We start from the raw sequence: 23547 nt of genomic DNA, 5'->3' as shown, positions 1-23547 counted from the left end.
CTGCAGCCCTACCCTAGACCCTGTAGCCCAGCCCCAGACCCTGCAGCCCTACCCTAGACCCTGCAGCCCTACCCTAGACCCTGTAGCGCTGCCCTAGACCCTGCAGCCCTGCCCTAGACCCTGCAGCCCTGCCCTAGACCCTGCAGCCCTGCCCTAGACCCTGCAGCCCTGCCCTAGACCCTGCAGCCCTACCCTAGACCCTGCTGTCCTGCCCTAGACCCTGTAGCCCAGCCCCTGCAGCCCTGCCCTAGACCCTGCAGCCCTACCCTAGACCCGGGGCGGCAGCGTAGCCTAGTGGTTAGAGTGTTGGACTAGTAACCGAAAGGTTGCAAGTTCAAATCCCTGAGCTGACAAGGTACAAATCTGTCGTTCAGCCCCTGAACAGGCAGTTAACACACTGTTCCTAGGCCGTCATTGAAAATAAGAATTTGTTCTTAACTGACTTGCCTAGTTAAATAAAGGTTACATAAAAAATAAAAATATAAAAAATATTGTGACGATACAGAGTATTGTGATGATAGTGACAACAGTATGAGCTATACATACAGCACTAGAGTCAAGGACATATCCGAAAGGAAAGGAGTAGATATCATGATAATGTCCTCTGCCAGGTGAGGCATCTAACCTTGTATCTTAGGGGTGGAGGAGGCCAGGTGAGGCATCTAACCTTGTATCTGAGGGGTGTAGGAGACCAGCAGCTTGCCTTTCTACCAGGTGAGGCAACTTACCTTGTATCTGTACGTACATACCCCAACGAGAAGCAATGGATTACAGGCAACATTCGCAATGAGCTAAAGGGTAGAGCTGCGGCTTTCAAGGTGCAGGACTCTAACCCGGAAGCTTACAAGAAATCCTGCTATGCCCTGCAACGAACCATCAAACAGGCAAAGCGTCAATACAGGGCTAAGATTGAATCCTACTACACCGGCTCTGACGCTTGTCATATGTGGCAGGGCTTGCAAACTACAAAGGGAAGCACAGCAGTGAGCTGCCCAGTGACACGAGCCTACCAGAAGAGCTAAATCACTTCTATGCTCGATTCGAGGCAAGCAACACTGAGGCATGCATGAGAGCGCCAGCTGTTCCGGACGACTGTGTGATCACACTCTCCGTAACCAACGTGAGTAAGACCTTTAAACATATCAACATACACAACTCTGCGGGGCCAGACGGATTACCAGGACGTGTGATCTGGGCATGTGCTGACCAACTGGCAGGTGTCTTCACAGACATTTTCAACATGTCCCTGATTGAGTCTGTAATACCAACATGTTTCAAGCAGACCACCATAGTCCCTGTGCCTAAGAACACGAAAGCAACCTGCTTAATTGACTACAGACCCCTGCAACATCGAGCCTATTCCCCCTCAGGTAACTAAAAAGATTTGGCATGGGTCCTGAGATCCTCAAAAGGTTCTACTGCAACTGCTGCAACATTGAGAGCATTCGTCACTGGTTGCATCACTGCTTGGTACGGCAATTGCTTGGCCTCTGACCGCAAGGCACTACAGAGGGTAGTGTGTACAGCCCAGTACATCACTGGGGTTAAGATGCCTGGCATCCAGGACCTCTACACCAGGCGGTGTCAGAGGATGGCTCTAAAAATTGTCAAAGACCCCAGCCACCCCAGTCATAGACTGTTCTCTCTACTTCCGCATGGCAAGCGGTACCGGAGTTCCAAGTCTAGCACAGTCTTCTTTATCCGCAAGCCATAAGACTCCTGAACAGGTAATCAAATGGCTACCCGGGCTATCTGCACTGTGTTCCGCCACCCCCCAACCTCTCTTTTACGCTACTGCTACTCTCTGTTCATCATATATGCATAGTCACTTTAACCTTTTTGGGATAGGGGGCAGCATTATCACTTTTGGATGAATAGCATGCCCAGAGTGAACTGCCTCCTACTCTGTCCCAGATGCTAATATATGCATATTATTATTACTATTGGATAGAAAACAGAATAGATTATTACTATTGGATAGAAAAATGGTGGGAAATCTGAGGTTTGTAGTTTTTCAAACCTACCGAATACACAGTGGGATACGGATAAAGTTGCACTTCCTACGGCTTCCACTAGAGGTCAAACGTCTTTAGAAACTTGAATGAGGATTCTACTATAAAGGAGGGGCTCATGAGACCTGTTTGAATCAGTGGTCTGGCAGAGTGCCTTGGTCTCATGATGCGCGCTCCCGACAGAGTTACCTCTCGTTCCATGGCTTTTCTACAGACATAGGAATTCTCCGGTTGGAAGCTTATTGATGATTTATGTTAAAAACATCCTAAAGATTGATTCCATACATCATTTGATACGTTTCTACGACCTGTAACGGAACTTTGACTTTTTGTCTGGACGGAGTGCTTGCGCCTCATGAAGATGAATTACTGGGCTGAACACACTAACAACAACTGGCTATTTGGACATAAATGATGTACTTGTGGAACAAATCAGTCATTTATTGTCGAACTGGGATTCCTGGGAGTGCCTTCTGATGAAGATCAAAGGTAAGTTAATATTTAGTGTTATTTCTAACTTCTGTTGACTCCAAAATGGCGGATATTTAGCTGGCTGGATTGAGCACCGTTCTCAGATTATGCTTTTCCGTAAAGTTCCTTTTTTTAAATCTGACACAGCGTTAAGGAGAAGTCTACCTTTAATTCTGTGAATAACAATTTTATCTTTTATCAATGTTTATCAGTATTTCTGCAAAATCACTAGTTTTTTGGAATCAAAACATTTATTGCACGTAACGCGCCAATGTAAACTGAGATTTTTGGATATAAATATGCACATTATCGAACAAAACATACATGTATTGTATCATATCACAAGCGACTTGTATGCTCTAGTCGGCTGGCCCTCGCTACATATTCGTCGCCAGACCCACTGGCTCCAGGTCATCTACAAGTCCATGCTAGGTAAAGCTCCGCCTTATCTCAGTTCACTGGTCACGATGGCAACACCCATCCGTAGCACGCGCTCCAGCAGGTGTATTTTCACTGATCATCCCTAAAGCCAACACCTCATTTGGCCGCCTTTCGTTCCAGTACTCTGCTGCCTGTGACTGGAACGAACTGCAAAAATCGCTGAAGTTGGAGACTTTTATCTCCCTCACCAACTTCAAACATCAGCTATCCGAGCAGCTAACCGTTCGCTGCAGCTGTACATAGTCTATTGGTAAATAGCCCACCCATTTTCACCTACATCATACCCATACTGTTTTTATACTGTTTTTTTTATTTATTTACTTTTCTGCTCTTTTGCACACCAATATCTCTACCTGTACATGACCATCTGATCATTTATCACTCCAGTGTTAATCTGCAAAATTGTATTATTCGCCTACCTCCTCATGCCTTTTGCACACATTGTATATAGACTGCCCATTTTTTTTCTACTGTGTTATTGACTTGTTAATTGTTTACTCCATGTGTAACTCTGTGTTGTCTGTTCACACTGCTATGCTTTATCTTGGCCAGGTCGCAGTTGCAAATGAGAACCTGTTCTCAACTAGCCTACCTGGTTAAATAAAGGTGAAATAAAAAAATAAAATAAAAAAATATGATGTCCTATGAGTGTCATCTGAGGAAGATTAATGGTTAGTGATTAATTGAATCTATATTTCTGCTTTTTTTGACTCCTATCTTTGGCTGGAAAAATGGCTGTGTTTTTTTGACTTGGCTATGACCTAAAGTAATCATATGTTGTGTTCTCGCTGGGTAGATTAACAAGATGTTTCATTTTAACTTGCTGTATTGGACTTGTTAATGCGTGAAAGTCAGATATTTCTAAAAAATATTTTTGAATTTGCACGCTGCCTTTTCAGTGGAATGTTGTCGAGGGGTTCCGCTAGAAAGGTTAACCATATCTACATGTACATGCTACCTCAATCAGCCTGACTAACCGGTGTCTGTATTTAGCCTCGCTACTTTTATAGCCTCGCTACTGTATATAGCCTGTCTTTTTACTGTTGTTTTATTTCTTACTTACCTATTGTTCACCTAACACCTTTTTTGCACTATTGGTTAAAGCCTGTAAGTAAGCATTTCACTGTAAGGTCTCCACCTGTTGTATTCAACGCACGTGACAAATAAAAGTTGATTTGATCTGAGGGGTGTAGGAGGCCAGCTGCTTGCCGTTCTACCAGGTGAGGCATCTTACCTTGTATCTGAGGGATGTAGGGGGCCAGCAGCTTGGCTCTCTTCTTCTCATATCCCTTCTGTGTGATGTCCCCTGGAGAGACAGAGAGAGAGAGGAGACGGTAGTGAGTCACTGGCCCAAATGGCCATCAGATACGATGTGTGGTCTTACAGTGGGTGATGTCCCCTGGAGAGACAGAGAGAGAGAGGAGACGGTAGTGAGTCACTGGCCCAAATGGCCATCAGATACGATGTGTGGTCTTACAGTGTGTGATGTCCCCTGTATGCGCCACTGCCACAAAAAACACCCGTGCCAGCCTCTAGCCCTGGCACCACAGAGCACCAAAAGGCCATGGGATGCCACCCCCCTCCAGCCTCTAGCCCTGGCACCACAGAGCACCAAGAGGCCATGGGATGCCACCCCCCTCCAGCCTCTAGCACCACAGAGCACCAAGAGGCCATGGGATGCCACCCCCCTCCAGCCTCTAGCCCTGGCACCACAGAGCACCAAGAGGCCATGGGATGCCACCCCCCTCCAGCCTCTAGCCCTGGCACCACAGAGCACCAAGAGGCCATGGGATGCCACCCCCCTCCAGCCTCTAGCCCTGGCACCACAGAGCACCAAGAGGCCATGGGATGCCACCCCCCTCCAGCCTCCCAAAATGAACATCTCTGGGACAAGGACAATGACTGTGTTGTGATATTCAGAGACCAAAGTCCATCTGGTCTGTCCTGATCTGGGACACAGCAGTATAATACTCTAAACTCTGTAGCCTAACAAATCCTGCTTCCTAACTTAAACACAAAAACTCCCGAGTCCTTTGGCTTTATTGTCACAAACACCCCCCATCCAGAGTGCACTGAGCCTATAAACGTGTTCAGGGGTGTCAACTGCTGAGGGACCAAAATGGAGACACTTTTCTGCACTGAAACATGTAATAAATCCCTGCAGGGGGAAATGCAAGTTTGAACTAAACAGAATATGATCCACATGATCAGTCTGTGTGTGTAAAATAACAAGTGGTTCATGTTGAACCGAACTCTCAGCTAAAACATGGAAAGAAAGCAAATCCAATGTTATTTGTTGCCTAGACTTCACTGCAAATGACACTCAAGTCTTGAGAAAAACCAAATCCACTAATATTACAGTTACCATGACAGCATTTAGAACGCTTGTAACCATACATCTAAATATTGCACTTGGGGAAAAAAACATCTTAAAGAAGAAATAGAATGAAACAAACAGGCATTCTATTGTTGCTATATTACACTGGCCACTATAGTGGACATCAATTAAGTGCACGAGGCTACGTGTGTGACATCGATCAAGTGCAGGATGCTACGTGTGTGACATCGATCAAGTGCAGGATGCTACGTGTGTGACATCGATCAAGTGCACGAGGCTACGTGTGTGACATCGATCAAGTGCACGAGGCTACGTGTGTGACATCGATCAAGTGCACGAGGCTACGTGTGTGACATCGATCAAGTGCACAAGGCTACGTGTGTGACATCGATCAAGTGCACGAGGCTACGTGTGTGACATCGATCAAGTGCACGAGGCTACGTGTGTGACATCGATCAAGTGCACGAGGCTACGTGTGTGACATCGATCAAGTGCACGAGGCTACGTGTGCGACATCGATCAAGTGCACGAGGCTACGTGTGTGACATCGATCAAGTGCACGAGGCTACCTGTGTGACATCGATCAAGTGCACGAGGCTACGTGTGCGACATCGATCAAGTGCACGAGGCTACCTGTGTGACATCGATCAAGCGCACGAGGCTACCTGTGTGCATAAATAACTTCCACTGAGTAAATGTTTTTATAAATCACTCACACAAGTTCAACAAAAGCAACATCTTTGGGCAACAATGCACATTATTACATTGTACACTTTCTGCCTGTGGACATCTGTTCTACAATGTGCCAAACAGAACATGACACCCTTTGGTTGGCATAACTGCTCTCTGTCAGGCAGAGAGTATCCCCTTTTATCCACTGTAGTGAGAAAGAGGGAATGTGTGTGGTGTTCCTTTCACCTCTATAGAGGCATCCAGTTTAGACCAGGCCCAGCTCCACTTGATCCCTGAATCAACTTGTTTATTAACAAGCAATGCCTCATTTTCAACTAATTCTCTCATTCTGAAAATTAACCACATACTGTAGAGGGAAAACAGTTAAAAATATTTGGACATAAATGATGGACTTATGGAACAAATCAAAACATTTATTGTGGAACTGGGATTCCTGTGAGTGCATTCTGATGAAGATCAAAGGTAAGTGAATATTTGTAATGCTATTTCTGACTAATGTTGACTACACAATATGGCGAATATGAACGCTGTACTCAGACTATTGCATGGTTTGCTTTTTCCGTTAAAAAAAATGAAATCTGACACAGCGGTTGCATTAAGGAGAAGTATATCTCTAATCCATGTATAACACTTGTATTTTCGTCAACATTTATGATGAGTATTTCTGTAAATTGATGTGGCTCTGCAAAATCACTTCATGTTTTAGAACTACTGAACGTAACGTGCCAATGTCAAATTTGATTTTTTGATATAAATATGCACTTTATCGAACAAAACATACATTTATTGTGTAACATGAAGTCCTATGAGTGTCATCTGATGAAGATCATCAAAGGTTAGTGGTTAATTTTATCTCTATTTGTGCTTTTTGTGACTCCTCTCTTTGATGGAAAGATGGCTGTGTTTTTCTATGACTTTGTGGTGACCTAACAATCGTTTGTGGTGCTTTCGCTGCTAGATTAACGAGAATGTTCTCTTTAAAATGGTGTAAAATACTTGTATGCTAATGATATATTATTTCTGACTTTTGTTTCGCCACCTGCCTGGTTGAAAAATGATTTTCGTGTGTTTGTATGCGGGGCGCTGTCCTCAGATAATCGCATGGTCTGCTTTCGCTGTAAAGCCTTTTTGTAATCTGACACGGCGGCTGGATTAACAAGAAGTTAAGCTTTATTTTTATGTATTACACTTATATTTTCGTGAATATTGATACATGTTTTATGAATTTGTATGAGTATTTCTGTAGTTTGAATTTGGCGCTATGCAATTTCACTGGATGTTCTCAAATCGATCCCGCTAAAGGGATAGTCGCGCGCATAAACTCAATTATTTGATCAGATAAGTAGACTGTTGCTCAACATTTCACTGGCTAGCTAACGAGGTTAATTCGATCCAGCTAGCAAGATACTTAATGCTAACAATACTTGTTCCACCACACTTTCTCCCTCATCTCAAACTTTCTAAATGCCAGTGGTTTTTCGGTTACAGCTCATTAAGTACGCTTCGTCACCTCAAACAATCGCATGGTCTGCTTTCGCTGTAAAGCCTATTGTAAATCGGACAATGCAGTTAGATTAACAAGAATTTAAGCTTTTAACCGATAAGATACTTGCATGTTCATAAATGTTTAATATTATGATTATTTATTTGAATTACACGCCCTCCAGTTTCACCCGATGTTGTTGACAGGTGTCCCACTGATGGGATGCCTAGCCCTAACATGACACTGAAAATCAGAGAACCAAGTCCAGCTGATGCTGTGATGTGTCAGAGCCACCAACAGAGGGCACCAGAGGTACATGCTGTGATGTGTCAGAGCCACCAACAGAGGGCACCAGAGGTACATGCTGTGATGTGTCAGAGCCACCAACAGAGGGCACCAGAGGTACATGCTGTGATGTGTCAGAGCCACCAACAGAGGGCACCAGAGGTACATGCTGTGATGTGTCAGAGCCACCAACAGAGGGCACCAGAGGTACATGCTGTGATGTGTCAGAGCCACCAACAGAGGGCACCAGAGGTACATGCTGTGATGTGTCAGAGCCACCAACAGAGGGCACCAGAGGTACATGCTGTGATGTGTCAGAGCCACCAACAGAGGGCACCAGAGGTACATGCTGTGATGTGTCAGAGCCACCAACAGAGGGCACCAGAGGTACATGCTGTGATGTGTCAGAGCCACCAACAGAGGGCACCAGAGGTACATGCTGTGATGTGTCAGAGCCACCAACAGAGGGCACCAGAGGTACATGCTGTGATGTGTCAGAGCCACCAACAGAGGGCACCAGAGGTACATGCTGTGATGTGTCAGAGCCACCAACAGAGGGCACCAGAAGTACATGCTGTGATGTGTCAGAGCCACCAACAGAGGGCACCAGAGGTGCATGCAGTTTCTCCAGTCAGCGCCACACCTCACTACCCCTTCCTGGGATCTCCCTCTTCCTTCCCCTCCTCTCTCATCTCCCCAACATGTCTCTATTAGTCACTGTCAGTCCCTATCCACACTGCTGGTCCAGCCTCTCCTCCAGCCCATTCACAGATCCATCTGGCTGGGGCAACTGTGGACTTGGTGGCTAGGTGAAGGAAGAGCAGATTTCAGGCAGGGCGTCGTACTGACATTTACGGAGAGGGCTTTATATTGAGAGGCTGGATGGCATTGGACCCCTCCTCCCCTCAGCCCATAAACACCCCATCTGAGCCTCACACCTGGGTGGTGTGTTGTTCTCTTAATGAGAGCAGAAGCTAATCATTTTCCTGCTCCACCTCCTCACCCACTCCTCTCAAACTGTAATTTGTCATTAATCACTGGGACCATTTAGCCTAGATACAGAAAATTGACGTTCTATTATAAACAAAATATGAATCCTTAACCAAAGCAAACATTCACGCATGAATAAGTCACTTTGGATAAAAGCATCTGCTAAATGGTATATTATTTTAAATCCAGAGACACACATGAAGGCAACTGGGTCTCTAGTCAGCTGTTTCCTGGAAAATCTTTGTTCCTTTAAGACATCAGAATGCTGATAATGCAGGACTAGCTGAGAGACCGAGAGACTGATGAAGCCTGCCTTAAAGATTCATGCCTGTATGAACCTGTACCTGAGTGAGTGTGATGCAGCTGTGACGCAAAAGCATTTAAATGTTATTATACATATGCCGACTAAAACAAGTGGACTTTACTGTGAAATGCTGACCGACAAGCTCTTTCCCAGCAATGCAGTTAAAAAGGAAATTAACAAATAGCTAAAAATTAAATAGTAAAACAATCAAATGAAAAGTAATTAGGCTATATACAGGCCATATACAAGGAATCCCGGTACCGAGTCAGTGTACTGGGATAAGAGGTCACTGGGGTGATTAATTGAGGTGATATGTACATGTAGGTTTGGTGATTGACTGAAGTACTATGTACATGTAGGTAGGGGGTGAAAAGAAGAAATTCCAGGTAGCCGTTTAATTAACTGTTCAGCGATCTTATGGCTTTGGGGTAGAAGCTGTTCAGGAGCATTTTGGACCTTGACTTGGTGCTCTGGGACTGCTTGCTGTGCGATAGAGAAAACAGTCGATGACTAGGGTGGCTGGAGTCTTTAAAAATGTTTAGGGCCTTCCTCTGACCGCCTGGTATAGAGGTCCTGGATGGTGGTAGCTTGGCCCCAGTGATGTACTGGGCCGTACGCACTACCCTCTGTAGCGCCTTGTGGTCGGATGCGGAGCAGTTGCAGTCAAGATGCTCTCGATGGTGCAGCTGTAGAACTTTCAGGATCTGGAGACCCATGCCAAATCTTATCAGCCTCCTGAGGGGGAAGAGGCATTGCTGTGCCCTCTTCACGACTGTGTTAGTGTGTTTGGACCATGATAGATCCTTAGTGATGTGGACCAAAAGGAACTTGAAGCTCTCGACCCGCTCCACTACAGCCTGTCAAGGTGAATGGGGGCCTGTTCGGCCCTCCTTTTCCTGTAGTCCACGATCATCTCCTTTGTCTTGCGCACGTTGAGGGAGAGGTTGTTTTCCTGGCACCACACTGCCAGGTCCCTGAAGACACTTGCTAGCTGGTTGGCGAATGCTCTCTGAGTAGGCGTCCTGGTAATCCATCTGGCCAGCGGCTTTGTGAATGTTGTCGTCCGGAACAGCTGGTGCTCTCATGCATGGTTCAGTGTTGCTTTTTTCGAAGCAAGCATAAAAGGCATTTAGCTCGTCTGGTAGGCTGGCGTCACTGGGCAGCTCGCGGCTGGGTTTCCCTTCGTAATCTATAATAGTTTACAACCCCTGCCACATCCGACGTGCATCAGAGCCAGTGAAGTAAGATTTCATCTTAGTCCTGTATCGACACTTTGCCTGTTTGATGATTCGTCTGAGGGCATAGCGGGATTTCTTATAAGCATCCAGTTTAGTGTCCCACTCCTTGAAAGCGGCAGCTCTAGCCTTAAGTTGGGGCGGATGTTGCCTGTAATCCATGGCTTCTGGTTGTGATATGTATGTACAGTCACTGTGGGGACTATGTCATCAAGGCACTTATTAATGAAGCCGGTGACTGAGGTGGTAAACTCCTCAATGTCATCGGATGAATCCCGGAACATGTTCCAATCAGTGCTAGCGAAACCATCCTGTAGCTTAGTATTCGCTTCGTCAGACCACTTCCGTATGTCACTGGTACTTCCCGTTTCAGTTTTTGCTTGTAAGCAGGAATCAGGAGGATAGAGTCAGATGTGCCAAATGGAGAGTGAGAGAAAGCTTTGTATGCGTCTCTGTGTGTGGAGTAAAGGTGATCTAGAGTTTCTTGCCTCTAGACACACAGATGCATGCTGGTAAAAATCAGATAAAATCGATCTCAGTTTCCCAGCATTAAAATCACCAGGAGGTTATGGCCCTACGCAGCTCGCTGAGTGGGCCCTACGCAGCTCGCTGAGTGGGGCCTACGCAGCTCGTTGAGTTGGGCCTACGCAGCTCGTTGAGTGGGGCCTACGCAGCTCGCTGAGTGGGGCCTACGCAGCTCGCTGAGTGGGGCCTACGCAGCTCGCTGAGTGGGGCCTACGCAGCTCGCTGAGTGGGGCCTACGCAGCTCGCTGAGTGGGGGCTGAGAGAGGACCTGGGGGGGACTGGACTGGTGACACCATGGGGTCCTGTGTGGACGTATAAAGATGTACAACCATGTTGTAGAACAAAAACAGTTCTTACATACCAGCGTCAAGTTAGAATTTTTTCACCCATGGAAAAGACCTGGCTTTGCAGAACCTAGACTAGAGTTGTGGAGAGGCATTACGTACTAGACATGATCACAGAGGTTCGTCCATTTATAGGTCTGTAATAACTCTGTAATATAATGAGAGGCTGATATGATATAAGAGTTCTCCATCACACCTTGTCTCCTCTCCTGCTTTCACACTGCTCTGCCAGCTCCAAGGCGTTTCCTGGAGAAATACCCTCCTGAGTAAATAGTTGTGGAAACTAAAATAACTAGCAGACAGACCCTCTGCTGTTAGGAGACCTCCCATACTCTCCATGCTGGCGCCATTCACATGACTCACAAACAACAGTTCCAATACTGTCTGCTACCATACAGCAATTATTTGGGACACTTTACATGCATCTGATAATACATGACACATCTGCAGCTTTAGAGTGCTGAGAAATCTAGATTATTATTTTGAAGGTTGTGGAATGGTGGACTGAGAGAAAGAGGTTGTCTTTGAAGCTGTGAGGCCAGCTAAAATATCACTCCCCTGGGCCTAACTGAGGGATGACTGGCTGGCTCTCGGATGGCCTCCCTGTGCCTCTGTTTCCCTCTGCCTCTCTCTCTCTCTCTGACACGGGTATTGTTCCTGTAAGCCCAGTGCATCTGACAGGGAGAGAGTTCAGTGTTGATTCAAATACACACTTCTAGCATGTGCTGCTGGCTTCTGGCCTCCTCTCCACTCTCGGCCTCCCACCCCCACTGAATTGGGGTTCTCTTTCCCCCGCACGCTCGCCATTTTTGAGTATTGGCGTTTTAGACACGGTTGCTAATCAACACTAAAAGCAAAATCATTTTGAAAACCTAAAAACAAATGATTGCATCGACACAGACCGCTAAGGGAACCTGACCGCTGTTCAGTAGGCTACCGCTAAGGGAACCTGACCGCTGTTCAGTAGGCTACCGCTAAGGGAACCTGACCGATGTTCAGTAGGCTACCGCTAAGGGAACCTGACCGATGTTCAGTAGGCTACCGCTAAGGGAACCTGACCAATGTTCAGTAGGCTACCGCTAAGGGAACCTGACCGCTGTTCAGTAGGCTACCGCTAAGGGAACCTGACAGCTGTTCAGTAGGCTACCGCTAAGGGAACCTGACAGCTGTTCAGTAGGCTACCGCTAAGGGAACCTGACCGCTGTTCAGTAGGCTACCGCTAAGGGAACCTGACCGCTGTTCAGTAGGCTACCGCTAAGGGAACCTGACCACTGTTCAGTAGGCTACCGCTAAGGGAACCTGACCGATGTTCAGTAGGCTACCGCTAAGGGAACCTGACCGATGTTCAGTAGGCTACCGCTAAGGGAACCTGACCGATGTTCAGTAGGCTACCGCTAAGGGAACCTGACCCGCTGTTCAGTAGGCTACCGCTAAGGGAACCTGACAGCTGTTCAGTAGGCTACCGCTAAGGGAACCTGACAGCTGTTCAGTAGGCTACCGCTAAGGGAACCTGACCAATGTTCAGTAGGCTACCGCTAAGGGAACCTGACCAATGTTCAGTAGGCTACCGCTAAGGGAACCTGACCAATGTTCAGTAGGCTACCGCTAAGGGAACCTGACCGATGTTCAGTAGGCTACCGCTAAGGGAACCTGACCAATGTTCAGTAGGCTACCGCTAAGGGAACCTGAGTCCGGTGTTTCAGCCTATGCAAAAGGTGCCTATTGGATTTCTTTGCAGCACATACATCATTTCAGCTCATAATCATTTTAGAAATTTATAAACTTTCAAATCTAGTGGAAAAGCATTTTAGAAGCATTGCTTCTATAGCCAATACCGGACACTCAGTCATTCTTCATCGCTCAGTCATCTAAACTCCATTTAATACCAATATGTTTATATTTATTTGTGATTATACTTTCGTAAAAGCTTTGTGTGACGTGGATCATAATTACAGTTACAGTCTATCAGGTTGTGTGATCTTCGTAATGTTACATGGAAAACACAACTAATGGGACGCAGAATTAAATATATATATATATATTTCACTCGCACAAACGCGACCAGTTATTTTTCGGATATATATACTATAGATAACACTGTAGACTAGGAACCATAGTGCACTATAGATAACACTGTAGACTAGGAACCATAGTGCACTATAGATAACACTGTAGACTAGGAACCATAGTGCACTATAGATAACACTGTAGACTAGGACCCATAGTGCACTATAGATAACACTGTAGACTAGGACCCATAGTGCACTATAGATAACACTGTAGACTAGGAACCATAGTGCACTATAGATAACACTGTAGACTAGGACCCATAGTGCACTATAGATAACACTGTAGACTAGGAACCATAGTGCACTATAGATAACACTGTAGACTAGGAACCATAGTGCACTATAGATAACACTGTAGACTAGGAACCATAGTGCACTATAGATAACACTGTAGACTAGGACCCATAGTGCACTATAGATAACACTGTAGACTAGGACCCATAGTGCACTATAGATAACACTGTAGACTAGGAACCATAGTGCACTATAGATAACACTGTAGACTAGGACCCATAGTGCACTATAGATAACACTGTAGACTAGGACCCATAGTGCACTATAGATAACACTGTAGACTAGGACCCATAGTGCACTATAGATAACACTGTAGACTAGGACCCATAGTGCACTATAGATAACACTGTAGACTAGGAACCATAGTGCACTATAGATAACACTGTAGACTAGGACCCATAGTGCACTATAGATAACACTGTAGACTAGGAACCATAGTGCACTATAGATAACACTGTAGACTAGGAACCATAGTGCACTATAGATAACACTGTAGACTAGGACCCATAGTGCACTATAGATAACACTGTAGACTAGGACCCATAGTGCACTATAGATAACACTGTAGACTAGGACCCATAGTGCACTATAGATAACACTGTAGACTAGGACCCATAGTGCACTATAGATAACACTGTAGACTAGGACCCATAGTGCACTATAGATAACACTGTAGACTAGGAACCATAGTGCACTATAGATAACACTGTAGACTAGGACCCATAGTGCACTATAGATAACACTGTAGACTAGGACCCATAGTGCACTATAGATAACACTGTAGACTAGGACCCATAGTGCACTATAGATAACACTGTAGACTAGGAACCATAGTGCACTATAGATAACACTGTAGACTAGGACCCATAGTGCACTATAGATAACACTGTAGACTAGGACCCATAGTGCACTATAGATAACACTGTAGACTAGGACCCATAGCGCACTATAGATAACACTGTAGACTAGGACCCATAGTGCACTATAGATAACACTGTAGACTAGGACCCATAGTGCACTATAGATAACACTGTAGACTAGGACCCATAGTGCACTATAGATAACGCTGTAGACTAGGACCCATAGCGCACTATAGATAACACTGTAGACTAGGACCCATAGTGCACTATAGATAACACTGTAGACTAGGAACCATAGTGCACTATAGATAACACAGTAGACTAGAACCCCTATAGCTCTGGTAAAGATAGGCAATAGGGCACCATTGGAACAAGCCTAGTTCCTCCCCAGTTCCCCGTTGTCTTGGAGACATGGCAAAGGCCAGGCAGAGGTTACCCACATTGACAGCAGTGGGCTTCACCTGGGATGGTTGACAGGCAGTGAATGGGCTGAGGAAGATTGATTACTGGCTTCATTGATAGAATACATTTAAATAAATTAACTACTGACAAGCTGCAGGCCCCAAACTGGCCATAAATAAGGAGGGGAGAGAGGAAAGACGGTCTATTGTTCTGTTGGAATAACACACACACGGATCTGAGAGACAAGAACGATAGAATGGAAAAAGAGACAGAAAGCGAGAGGAGAGGGTGAGGAGAGAGGAGAGGGTGAAGAGAGAGAGGAGAGGGGGTAAAGAGAGAGAGGGGTAAAGAGAGAGAGGGGGTAAAGAGAGAGAGGAGAAGGGGTGAAAGAGAGAGAGGAGAAGGGGTGAAGAGAGAGAGGAGAAGGGGTGAAAGAGAGAGAGGAGAAGGGGTGAAGAGAGAGAGGAGAAGGGGTGAAGAGAGAGAGGAGAAGGGGTGAAGAGAGAGAGGAGAAGGGGTGAAGAGAGAGAGGAGAAGGGGTGAAGAGAGAGAGGAGAAGGGGTGAAGAGAGAGAGGAGAGGGGGTAAAGAGAGAGGAAGAGAGAGGAAGAGAGAGGGGGTGATGAGAGGAGAGGGGGTGAAGAGAGAGAGGGTGATGAGAGAGGAGGGGAAGGGGAGATGGAAAGAGACTGCTTTATCTCTCCTCCAACACTCCACTGTGGTTGCCAGGCGCTTCCCTGCTCCATTGTGGGGAATGTTGGCCGCTCCACAGGAAGTGGGTTCTTTGTTTCCTATCTCCTTCCTGTTGGAGGGAAGCTACACACGCACAGTGACAAATAGAGGGCCAAGTGTGTCACTATAGCGTACCATGTTTCATTACATCTTGTTACATAAGCAGACACCTCCAGGGTAGGTAGGGTGTTAGATAAGTAGAAGGTAGTTAAGTATAAGGAAAGTAGGTAGAGTGATACCTACGTAGGTATCACAGGAAGTTGGTGGCACATTCATTTTGGAGGATGGGCTAGTGGTCATGGCTGGAGAGGAATGTGTGTAACGGTACCAAATACAAACATGGTTTCCATGTGGTTGATGCCATTCCATTTGCTCTGTTCCAGACATTATGAGCTGTCCTCCCCTCAACAACCTCCTGTGATAGTTAGGTTTCCATGTGGTTGATGCCATTCCATTTGCTCTGTTCCAGACATTATGAGCTGTCCTCCCCTCAGCAACCTCCTGTGATAGTTAGATAGGCAGTTGGGTGGTAAGTAGGTGGTAGAAAGGTAGATTGGTGGTAAGTAGGTAGTTAGGCGGTAGGTAATTGGTGGGTAGGTAATTGGTAGGTAGGTGTTATGTAATTGGTGGGTAGGTAGTTCATCTGCCTTTTACTGAGGAGTAGCTTCCGTCTGGCCAGTCTACCATGAAGGCCTGATTGGTGGAGTGTCTACCGTCTGGCCAGTCTACCATGAAGGCCTGATTGGTGGAGTGTCTGCCGTCTGGCCAGTCTACCATGAAGGCCTGATTGGTGGAGTGCTGCAGAGACGGTTGTCCTTCTGGAAGGTTCTCCCATCTCCACAGAGGAACTGTTCAAGGATGATCAATGGAAACAGGATGCACCGGAGCAGTCTAGTCTCATAGCAAAGTGTCTGAATACTAATGTAAATGTTATATATTTAATCCATTTTTAGAATAAGGCTGTAACGTAACAAACTGTGGAAAAAGTGAAGGGGTCTGAATACTTTCTGAATGCACTGTAGGTGGGTAGGGTGGTAAGTAGGTAGGTAGTTAGGCAGTAGGTAGTGAGGTGTAGGGCTGTTACCGCCACATGGCAATCCAACTCCGCGTGGCCGCTTAGTCACGGTAATTAGACTACACCGAGCTCTGATGCTGCCGATGGTCATTAGTAGCCTACCCAACTTGCTAACTGCCTGGTTCTCAATAATCTATTGTCCTACTAATCACTGACAACGCAAATGGAATGGAAAATCTAATCAAAAACTTCACGAGAGCCCATGAGCTCATGTTGGGTAACATTTCTATAGGCTATGCAACTGCGTGAGAAAACAGAGTGATGGCCTCTACTAAAACGAGGAGGATCCCATCAGCTTTCTATAGGCTATGGAACAGTGTGAGAAAACAGAGTGATGGCCTCTACTAAAACGAGGAGGATCCCATCAGCTTTCTATAGGCTATGGAACTGTGTGAGAAAACAGAGTGATGGCCTCTACTAAAACGAGGAGGATCCACCAGCCCCTTTAACTTACGCATTTACGCACCTGTGCTCCGCTGGCCTCATTAAAAATAATGTTCCTTAGGTTTTGGAGTCCCATGCAGGAAGAGCTAGACTGGAATAGCTCACTAGACATGATTTATTTTACATTTCTTATACCAATAGACTATTCTAAGAGGGAAGCAAGCTCATTTGCTGAATACAGCAGCCAATATTATAGTGCTCTGTGCTCCAGTCAGATCCTACCTCTAGTGCTCCAGTCAGATCCTACCTCTAGTGCTCCAGTCAGATCCTACCTCTAGTGCTCCAGTCAGATCCTACCTCTAGTGCTCCAGTCAGATCCTACCTCTAGTGCTCCAGTCAGATCCTACCTCTAGTGCTCCAGTCAGATCCTACCTCTAGTGCTCCAGTCAGATCCTACCTCTAGTGCTCCAGTCAGATCCTACCTCTAGTGCTCCAGTCAGATCCTACCTCTAGTGCTCCAGTCAGATCCTACCTCTAGTGCTCCAGTCAGATCCTACCTCTAGTGCTCCAGTCAGATCCTACCTCTAGTGCTCCAGTCAGATCCTACCCCTAGTGCTCCAGTCAGATCCTACCTCTAGTGCTCCAGTCAGATCCTACCTCTAGTGCTCCAGTCAGATCCTACCTCTAGTGCTCCAGTCCAGACAGTCAGTTATACATTAGCACACAAACCAGTTACTCTGGCTGGACAGGTTAGGGAGGAGAGGCATCTCCACCAGGCCAGCCGGCAGAGGGGGGCAGGGTGTGTGTGTGTGTGTGTGTGTATATGCGTTTTAATCTGAGAGAGAAAGAGATGGTGTGTGGCTGTGTGAGTGAGAAAAAATCTATAAATAAATGGATCATTCTTCATATGTATAGGCTAAGTTCTTTCATTATTTTAAGCTATCTGGCATTAGTGTGTAAGTAAGTCTAAGCTCAAGGCCGTAACTTAATAGCCTACACGCCAATCGCCAAACGCTTTTGGGAACAGCCAGAAAAAGTTCAAGGCAAAAAAGACCTTGTCTCTTAAGGATCGGACCCTTTCTTTCAATATGCCTAAACTTACATTCCCAAATCTAACTGCATGTAGCTCAGGACCTGAAGCAAGGCTATGCATATTTTTGATACCATTTGAAAGGAAATACTGAAGTTTGTGGAAATGTGAAAGTAATGTAGGAGAATATAACACCTCTTTGAAATGCAAGAGAAACGTCAAAATGTAATATTCCAGGTTAGGCACAATTAAATGTTGGCCACTAGATGGCAGCCGTGTGTTTGCAAAGTCTTAGACTGATCCAATGAACCATTGCACTACTGTTCAAAATGTATCAAGTCTGCCTAAATGTGCCTACTTGGTTGATTGACACATTTTCAAGTTCATGACTGTGCACTCTCCTCAAACAATAGCATGGTATTCTTTCACTGTACAGTGCAGTTATAATAACAAGAATGTAAGCTTTCTGACGATATCAGATATGTCCTGGAAAATGTTCTTGTTACTTACAACCTCATGCTAATCACATTAGCCCACGTTAGCTCAACCCTCCCGCAGTGGGGACCACTGTTCCTGTAGAAGTTAACCACTTCTGGGAAAATTGGAAAACACTAAAACAGAGTTATCTATCCAAAACAGAGATGAATAAACCACTTCTCTAATTGTTTGGGAAGAATGGGAGAAACTCCCCAAATACAGGTGTGCCAAGCTTGTAGCGTCAATACCCAAGAAGACTTGAGGCTGTAATCACTGCCAAAAGATGCTTCAACAAAGTACTGAGTAAAGGGTCTATAAATGTGATTTGTTTATTTTTAATAAATTTGCGAACATTTAAAAAAAAAAAAAAATGTTTTTTGATTTGTCATTATATATATATTATTATATTATTATTATATATATATATTATATAGGGATATAATGTATGTAGATTGATGAGGGAAAAAAACTTCATCAAAATGAGATTAAGGCTGTAATGTAATAAAATGTGGAAAAAGTCTAGGGAACTGAATGCACAGTAGACAGAGAACAGAACAGCTGATCGTCTAAAGAGAATGACCTCATCACATTGATTAGCCTATTAAGGTTGTCAGTCACAAACCTTTGTAGTAACTACACAGACTGCCTAACAAACTATCAAGATCCAAAACTAAGACTAGTCCTGACAGGTCTCAGCTGTCATGCTTTGAACGTAGACTTCCTTGTAGACCTTCAGAAAGTAAACTAAACTTCTCGTCATCAGTCTCCATCTTTCTGATACTGTAGCCAGAGGTTTGAGGCCAGGTTATACACAAGTTGTAAATGCCAAATAGCACCCTATCCCCTATATAGTGGCTATGCCGGATTAAGTGATATTCTATAAAATACATTCTCTGTAATGTTCGACCTGATTGAGCTAATCATGTATAATGTAATTAACTCGAGTCGGAGCACCACGAAATAATGTTTATAGAGCTGTTCTCTTCAGAATAAACTCTTAAAGATCTAGTAATATTTTACATCAATAGCAGTCAATATTTAATCCTAGTCTAATCTGAAAGTTGTAAATTCTTCACGAACTCTGGCTAACAAGTTGAATAGGCAATTCAAAATTTGGTTTCATTATTTACTAATAATAAAACAGAATTACATAAACACAGAATGGATCATACATTGATTACAAATGATGTCATAAAGGGAAAACGTCCCTAGCGGACGGAACAGATATGACGGCTGGTTACACAAAGAGACGGGGTTGAGTTTTGAATGGAAGAGCGGGAAGACTGAGGAACAACGGGAGAAGCTGTGCTATCGTAAATACAGAATATTATGCATTCTAAATAACCGCCCATTTGAAAAAAAGAAAATGCAATAAATATTTACTCTGAGCTGCAGTTCCAATAGGTTGGTGGTAGATGGAAAGCCGGGTTGCCCAGCAGGGATCTCTGGTCCTCTGAAGAATGTCTCTGGTGGTAAACTGGATACATTGTCGAATTGTTGTTGTGTGTTAGACTGGATACATCGTCCGTCCTTTCCTAGCCCATCTTTACAGCGGCTAGGAGGTATCACTTCTTGAGTGAATAAGAGTTCAAAGTTCATACCAAGTTACCATACTTTTAAGCTCGTGCTATATTCTGGCTGGTATAGTCGAAATTCATCCTTCCGGCGTGTCGAGCGTCATCTTCACATTCAACACGATGCTAATTTTATTCGGTTATTATCTGAGCCCTTTTAACGTAGGACCGTCGTCCTCACAACAGAACGTTGAATTTTTGTCAACGAGTTTATATAGTGGTGAAAGAAGGGTGTGTTTTATAGTTTACAACCACTATCTGTTCACTTGGGCGGGGCCTCTGAGTGAGCAGAGTTTACAACCAATGTCTGTTCAATTGGGCGGGGCCTCTGAATGAGCAGAGTTTCTCTATGACAAACCGTTCTCCCATTTTTAAGAAGCTAAAATTACATTTAATCTTTCCACAAATAGTTTCATATTTAAACATTTAAATTGCACAACAATTCCATGTGAATCTGATAACTAGAATGTGTCGACTTTCCAAGATACAGTTTATGTCATCCTGTCATTAGTAATAATGTCTCAGACAACAACTGGTCTGAGATCATATTCATTAAGTACCAACGCATATTTTCAACTGGTTGGATTACCGAAATATGGTTCCGTTTCCCACCTTTCGATGTTACCAGACTCTCTATGTAACAAAGGCTTTACAAGAGTCAACTCTATAGAGTAGAGAAAAGGAGAAAGGTATTTATGGGGGTTATAAACCCCCCAACAGGCCAACGTCATGACATAATGCACTACTTTAGACCAGAACCTTATGATCAAATGTAGTGCACAAAAGAGGCCCCATTTGGGACCCAGCCAGGGTCTGCAGCACAGATGCAGTATTTGAGAACCAAAACAAGTTATTCTGGCCTACATAGCAGCAACATCCAGACAGACATCTCTTTTAGCTCTGTACCAGTTTGGAGGCAGGTAGGTAGTGGATTAGTGAACTGGAAAGGTAGCTTTGAGATTGCAGAAAAAGGCCTAAATGAATACAGTGGTGTACCCCCTGTCCTGTCATCACTCCCCAGGCAGTGGTGTACCCCCTGTCCTGTCATCACTGCCCAGGCAGTGGTGTACCGCCTGTCCTGTCATCACTGCCCAGGCAGTGGTGTACCCCCTGTCCTGTCATCACTGCCCAGGCAGTGGTGTACCCCCTGTCCTGTCATCACTGCCCAGGCAGTGGTGTACCCCCTGTCCTGTCATCCCTGCCCAGGCAGTGGTGTACCCCCTGTCCTGTCATCACTGCCCAGGCAGTGGTGTACCCCCTGTCCTGTCATCACTGCCCAGGCAGTGGTGTACCGCCTGTCCTGTCATCACTGCCCAGGCAGTGGTGTACCCCCTGTCCTGTCATCACTGCCCAGGCAGTGGTGTACCCCCTGTCCTGTGATCACTGCCCAGGCAGTGGTGTACCCCCTGTCCTGTCATCACTGCCCAGGCAGTGGTGTACCCCTGTCCTGTCATCACTGCCCAGGCAGTGGTGTACCCCCTGTCCTGTCATCACTGCCCAGGCAGTGGTGTACCCCTGTCCTGTCATCACTGCCCAGGCAGTGGTGTACCCCCTGTCCTGTCATCACTGCCCAGGCAGTGGTGTACCCCCTGTCCTGTCATCCCTGCCCAGGCAGTGGTGTACCCCCTGTCCTGTCATCACTGCCCAGGCAGTGGTGTACCCCCTGTCCTGTCATCACTGCCCAGACAGACAGAGGAAAGGCCAATGACCTGGACTTGTGATTGTACCCTTGCAAGTGGAAAAGAGAGATGATAGAATATCATTGGGCTGTTCAGACAAACGGATGATCATAATGACAGAGGCTGCGAGCTGGAGTTGACCTAGTTAAGTCATTAATTAGGTAACATTGCTAGTGTCAGATGGGTTAGGGCTCTACTATGAAGTAGAGCATCACTGAAAGGGCACAGTAGGGAAGGAGAACCTAAATAGTCTAGGCTCCCAGCAGGTTTTTCATCATTCAGACTTCAAAAGGTTTCTAAGGTCAGTCCAGGCTTTGAAGCTGCTGGGGTTAAAGTGAGTCCACTGCCCATGGTGTCGTAACATCATACATGACCTTACTCTAACTGGTGAGACGAATCTCTGATGTATCCTGGGTACTGATGCCAAACGAAGGACAAACAGTCCTGACCTCTGGTGAGGGGAGACCTGTCGGAGGAGTCCTGACCTCTGGTGAGGGGAGACCTGTCGGAGGAGTCCTGACCTCTGGTGAGGGGAGACCTGTCGGAGGAGTCCTGACCTCTGGTGAGGGGAGACCTGTCGGAGGAGTCCTGACCTCTGGTGAGGGGAGACCTGTCGGAGGAGTCCTGACCTCTGGTGAGGGAGACCTGTCGGAGGAGTCCTGACCTCTGGTGAGGGGAGACCTGTCGGAGGAGTCCTGACCTCTGGTGAGGGGAGACCTGTCGGAGGAGTCCTGACCTCTGGTGAGGGGAGACCTGTCGGAGGAGTCCTGACCTCTGGTGAGGGGAGACCTGTCGGAGGAGTCCTGACCTCTGGTGAGGGGAGACCTGTCGGAGGAGTCCTGACCTCTGGTGAGGGGAGACCTGTCGGAGGAGTCCTGACCTCTGGTGAGGGGAGACCTGTCGGAGGAGTCCTGACCTCTGGTGAGGGGAGACCTGTCGGAGGAGTCCTGTCCTTCGATGTAAAACAAACAGCTCTGTCTTCTATGGTTCCCTGTACTAGTATAATATTGTCCTCAACAGGACGGCTAGGTTCATTAATGAGCTAACATTTGTGACTCACCACCTGGATTCGGTCTTTTGTTGCAAAATTTGAAACAGTTTTTTATATTGGATAAAAGTAGAGACTCGGAGCTACACAATGGTATATCATACACTACATTTGAAGAATAGGAAAGGAATTCTGCTTTGAAAGTTGATCAACTTGTAAACTCCCTTGTGAGAAAATGGCCTTTGACCGTTTTACACCCATTCAGCATCATTTACACCCTCACCCGAAGGTTCAGCCACACACATCTCGTTTCATTCTCCGAGCTCACACTTCACGCTCTGACCGATGATTTGTTTACCTCTGGATACCATGAAAACAGCCTAACCAGCTCTGCTGGCAGCAATTTCATTATGTTTCGATATTCAACGGGTGTTGTACACACATCACATAACGTTAGCTAACGAGCCAGCTAGCCAGCTAACGTTAGCTAGTTAAACAACAATGGACAGTGCTGGGAGTTAGCTAACATTGAACATGGTTGGTTATCTAACATTAGGCTCTAACTAGAACACCACACGGCTCTAGGAAACAAATAATGTCAGCTAGGAAGCCAGCTAACGTTAGCTAGCTAACAGTTCACTTTAGCTTGAAATGAAACCACTGTCAAAATTAGAAACGTGCCATATCTGAGGTCGACCGACTGATTTTTCAACGCCGATACCGATTATTGGAGGACCAAAAAAGCCGATACAATTAAATAAATCGGCAGATTAATTGGTATTTGTAATAATGACAATTACAACAATACTGAATGAACACTTATTTTAATTTAATATAATACATCAATAAAATCAATTTAGCCT

General features: G+C 45.6%; 1 protein-coding gene across 1 annotated transcript in view; it reads right to left on the bottom strand.

Moving 5' to 3' along the window:
• dip2a (disco-interacting protein 2 homolog A) overlaps positions 1 to 23547 on the bottom strand; it is a 299931-nt gene that overhangs the window by 220786 nt on the left and 55598 nt on the right. The window contains exon 2 of the mRNA XM_065019803.1: positions 4159 to 4230. Within this exon, the coding sequence (XP_064875875.1) occupies positions 4159 to 4230 (72 nt within the window). The remainder of the gene's footprint in view (positions 1 to 4158; positions 4231 to 23547) is intronic.

The sequence above is a fragment of the Oncorhynchus nerka genome, linkage group LG1 (assembly GCF_034236695.1).
Source record: "Oncorhynchus nerka isolate Pitt River linkage group LG1, Oner_Uvic_2.0, whole genome shotgun sequence".
Classification (NCBI taxonomy): Eukaryota; Metazoa; Chordata; class Actinopteri; order Salmoniformes; family Salmonidae; genus Oncorhynchus; species Oncorhynchus nerka.
The sequence above is the reverse complement of the archived record's forward strand: the minus strand, read 5'-3'. Positions and strand labels throughout refer to the sequence as shown.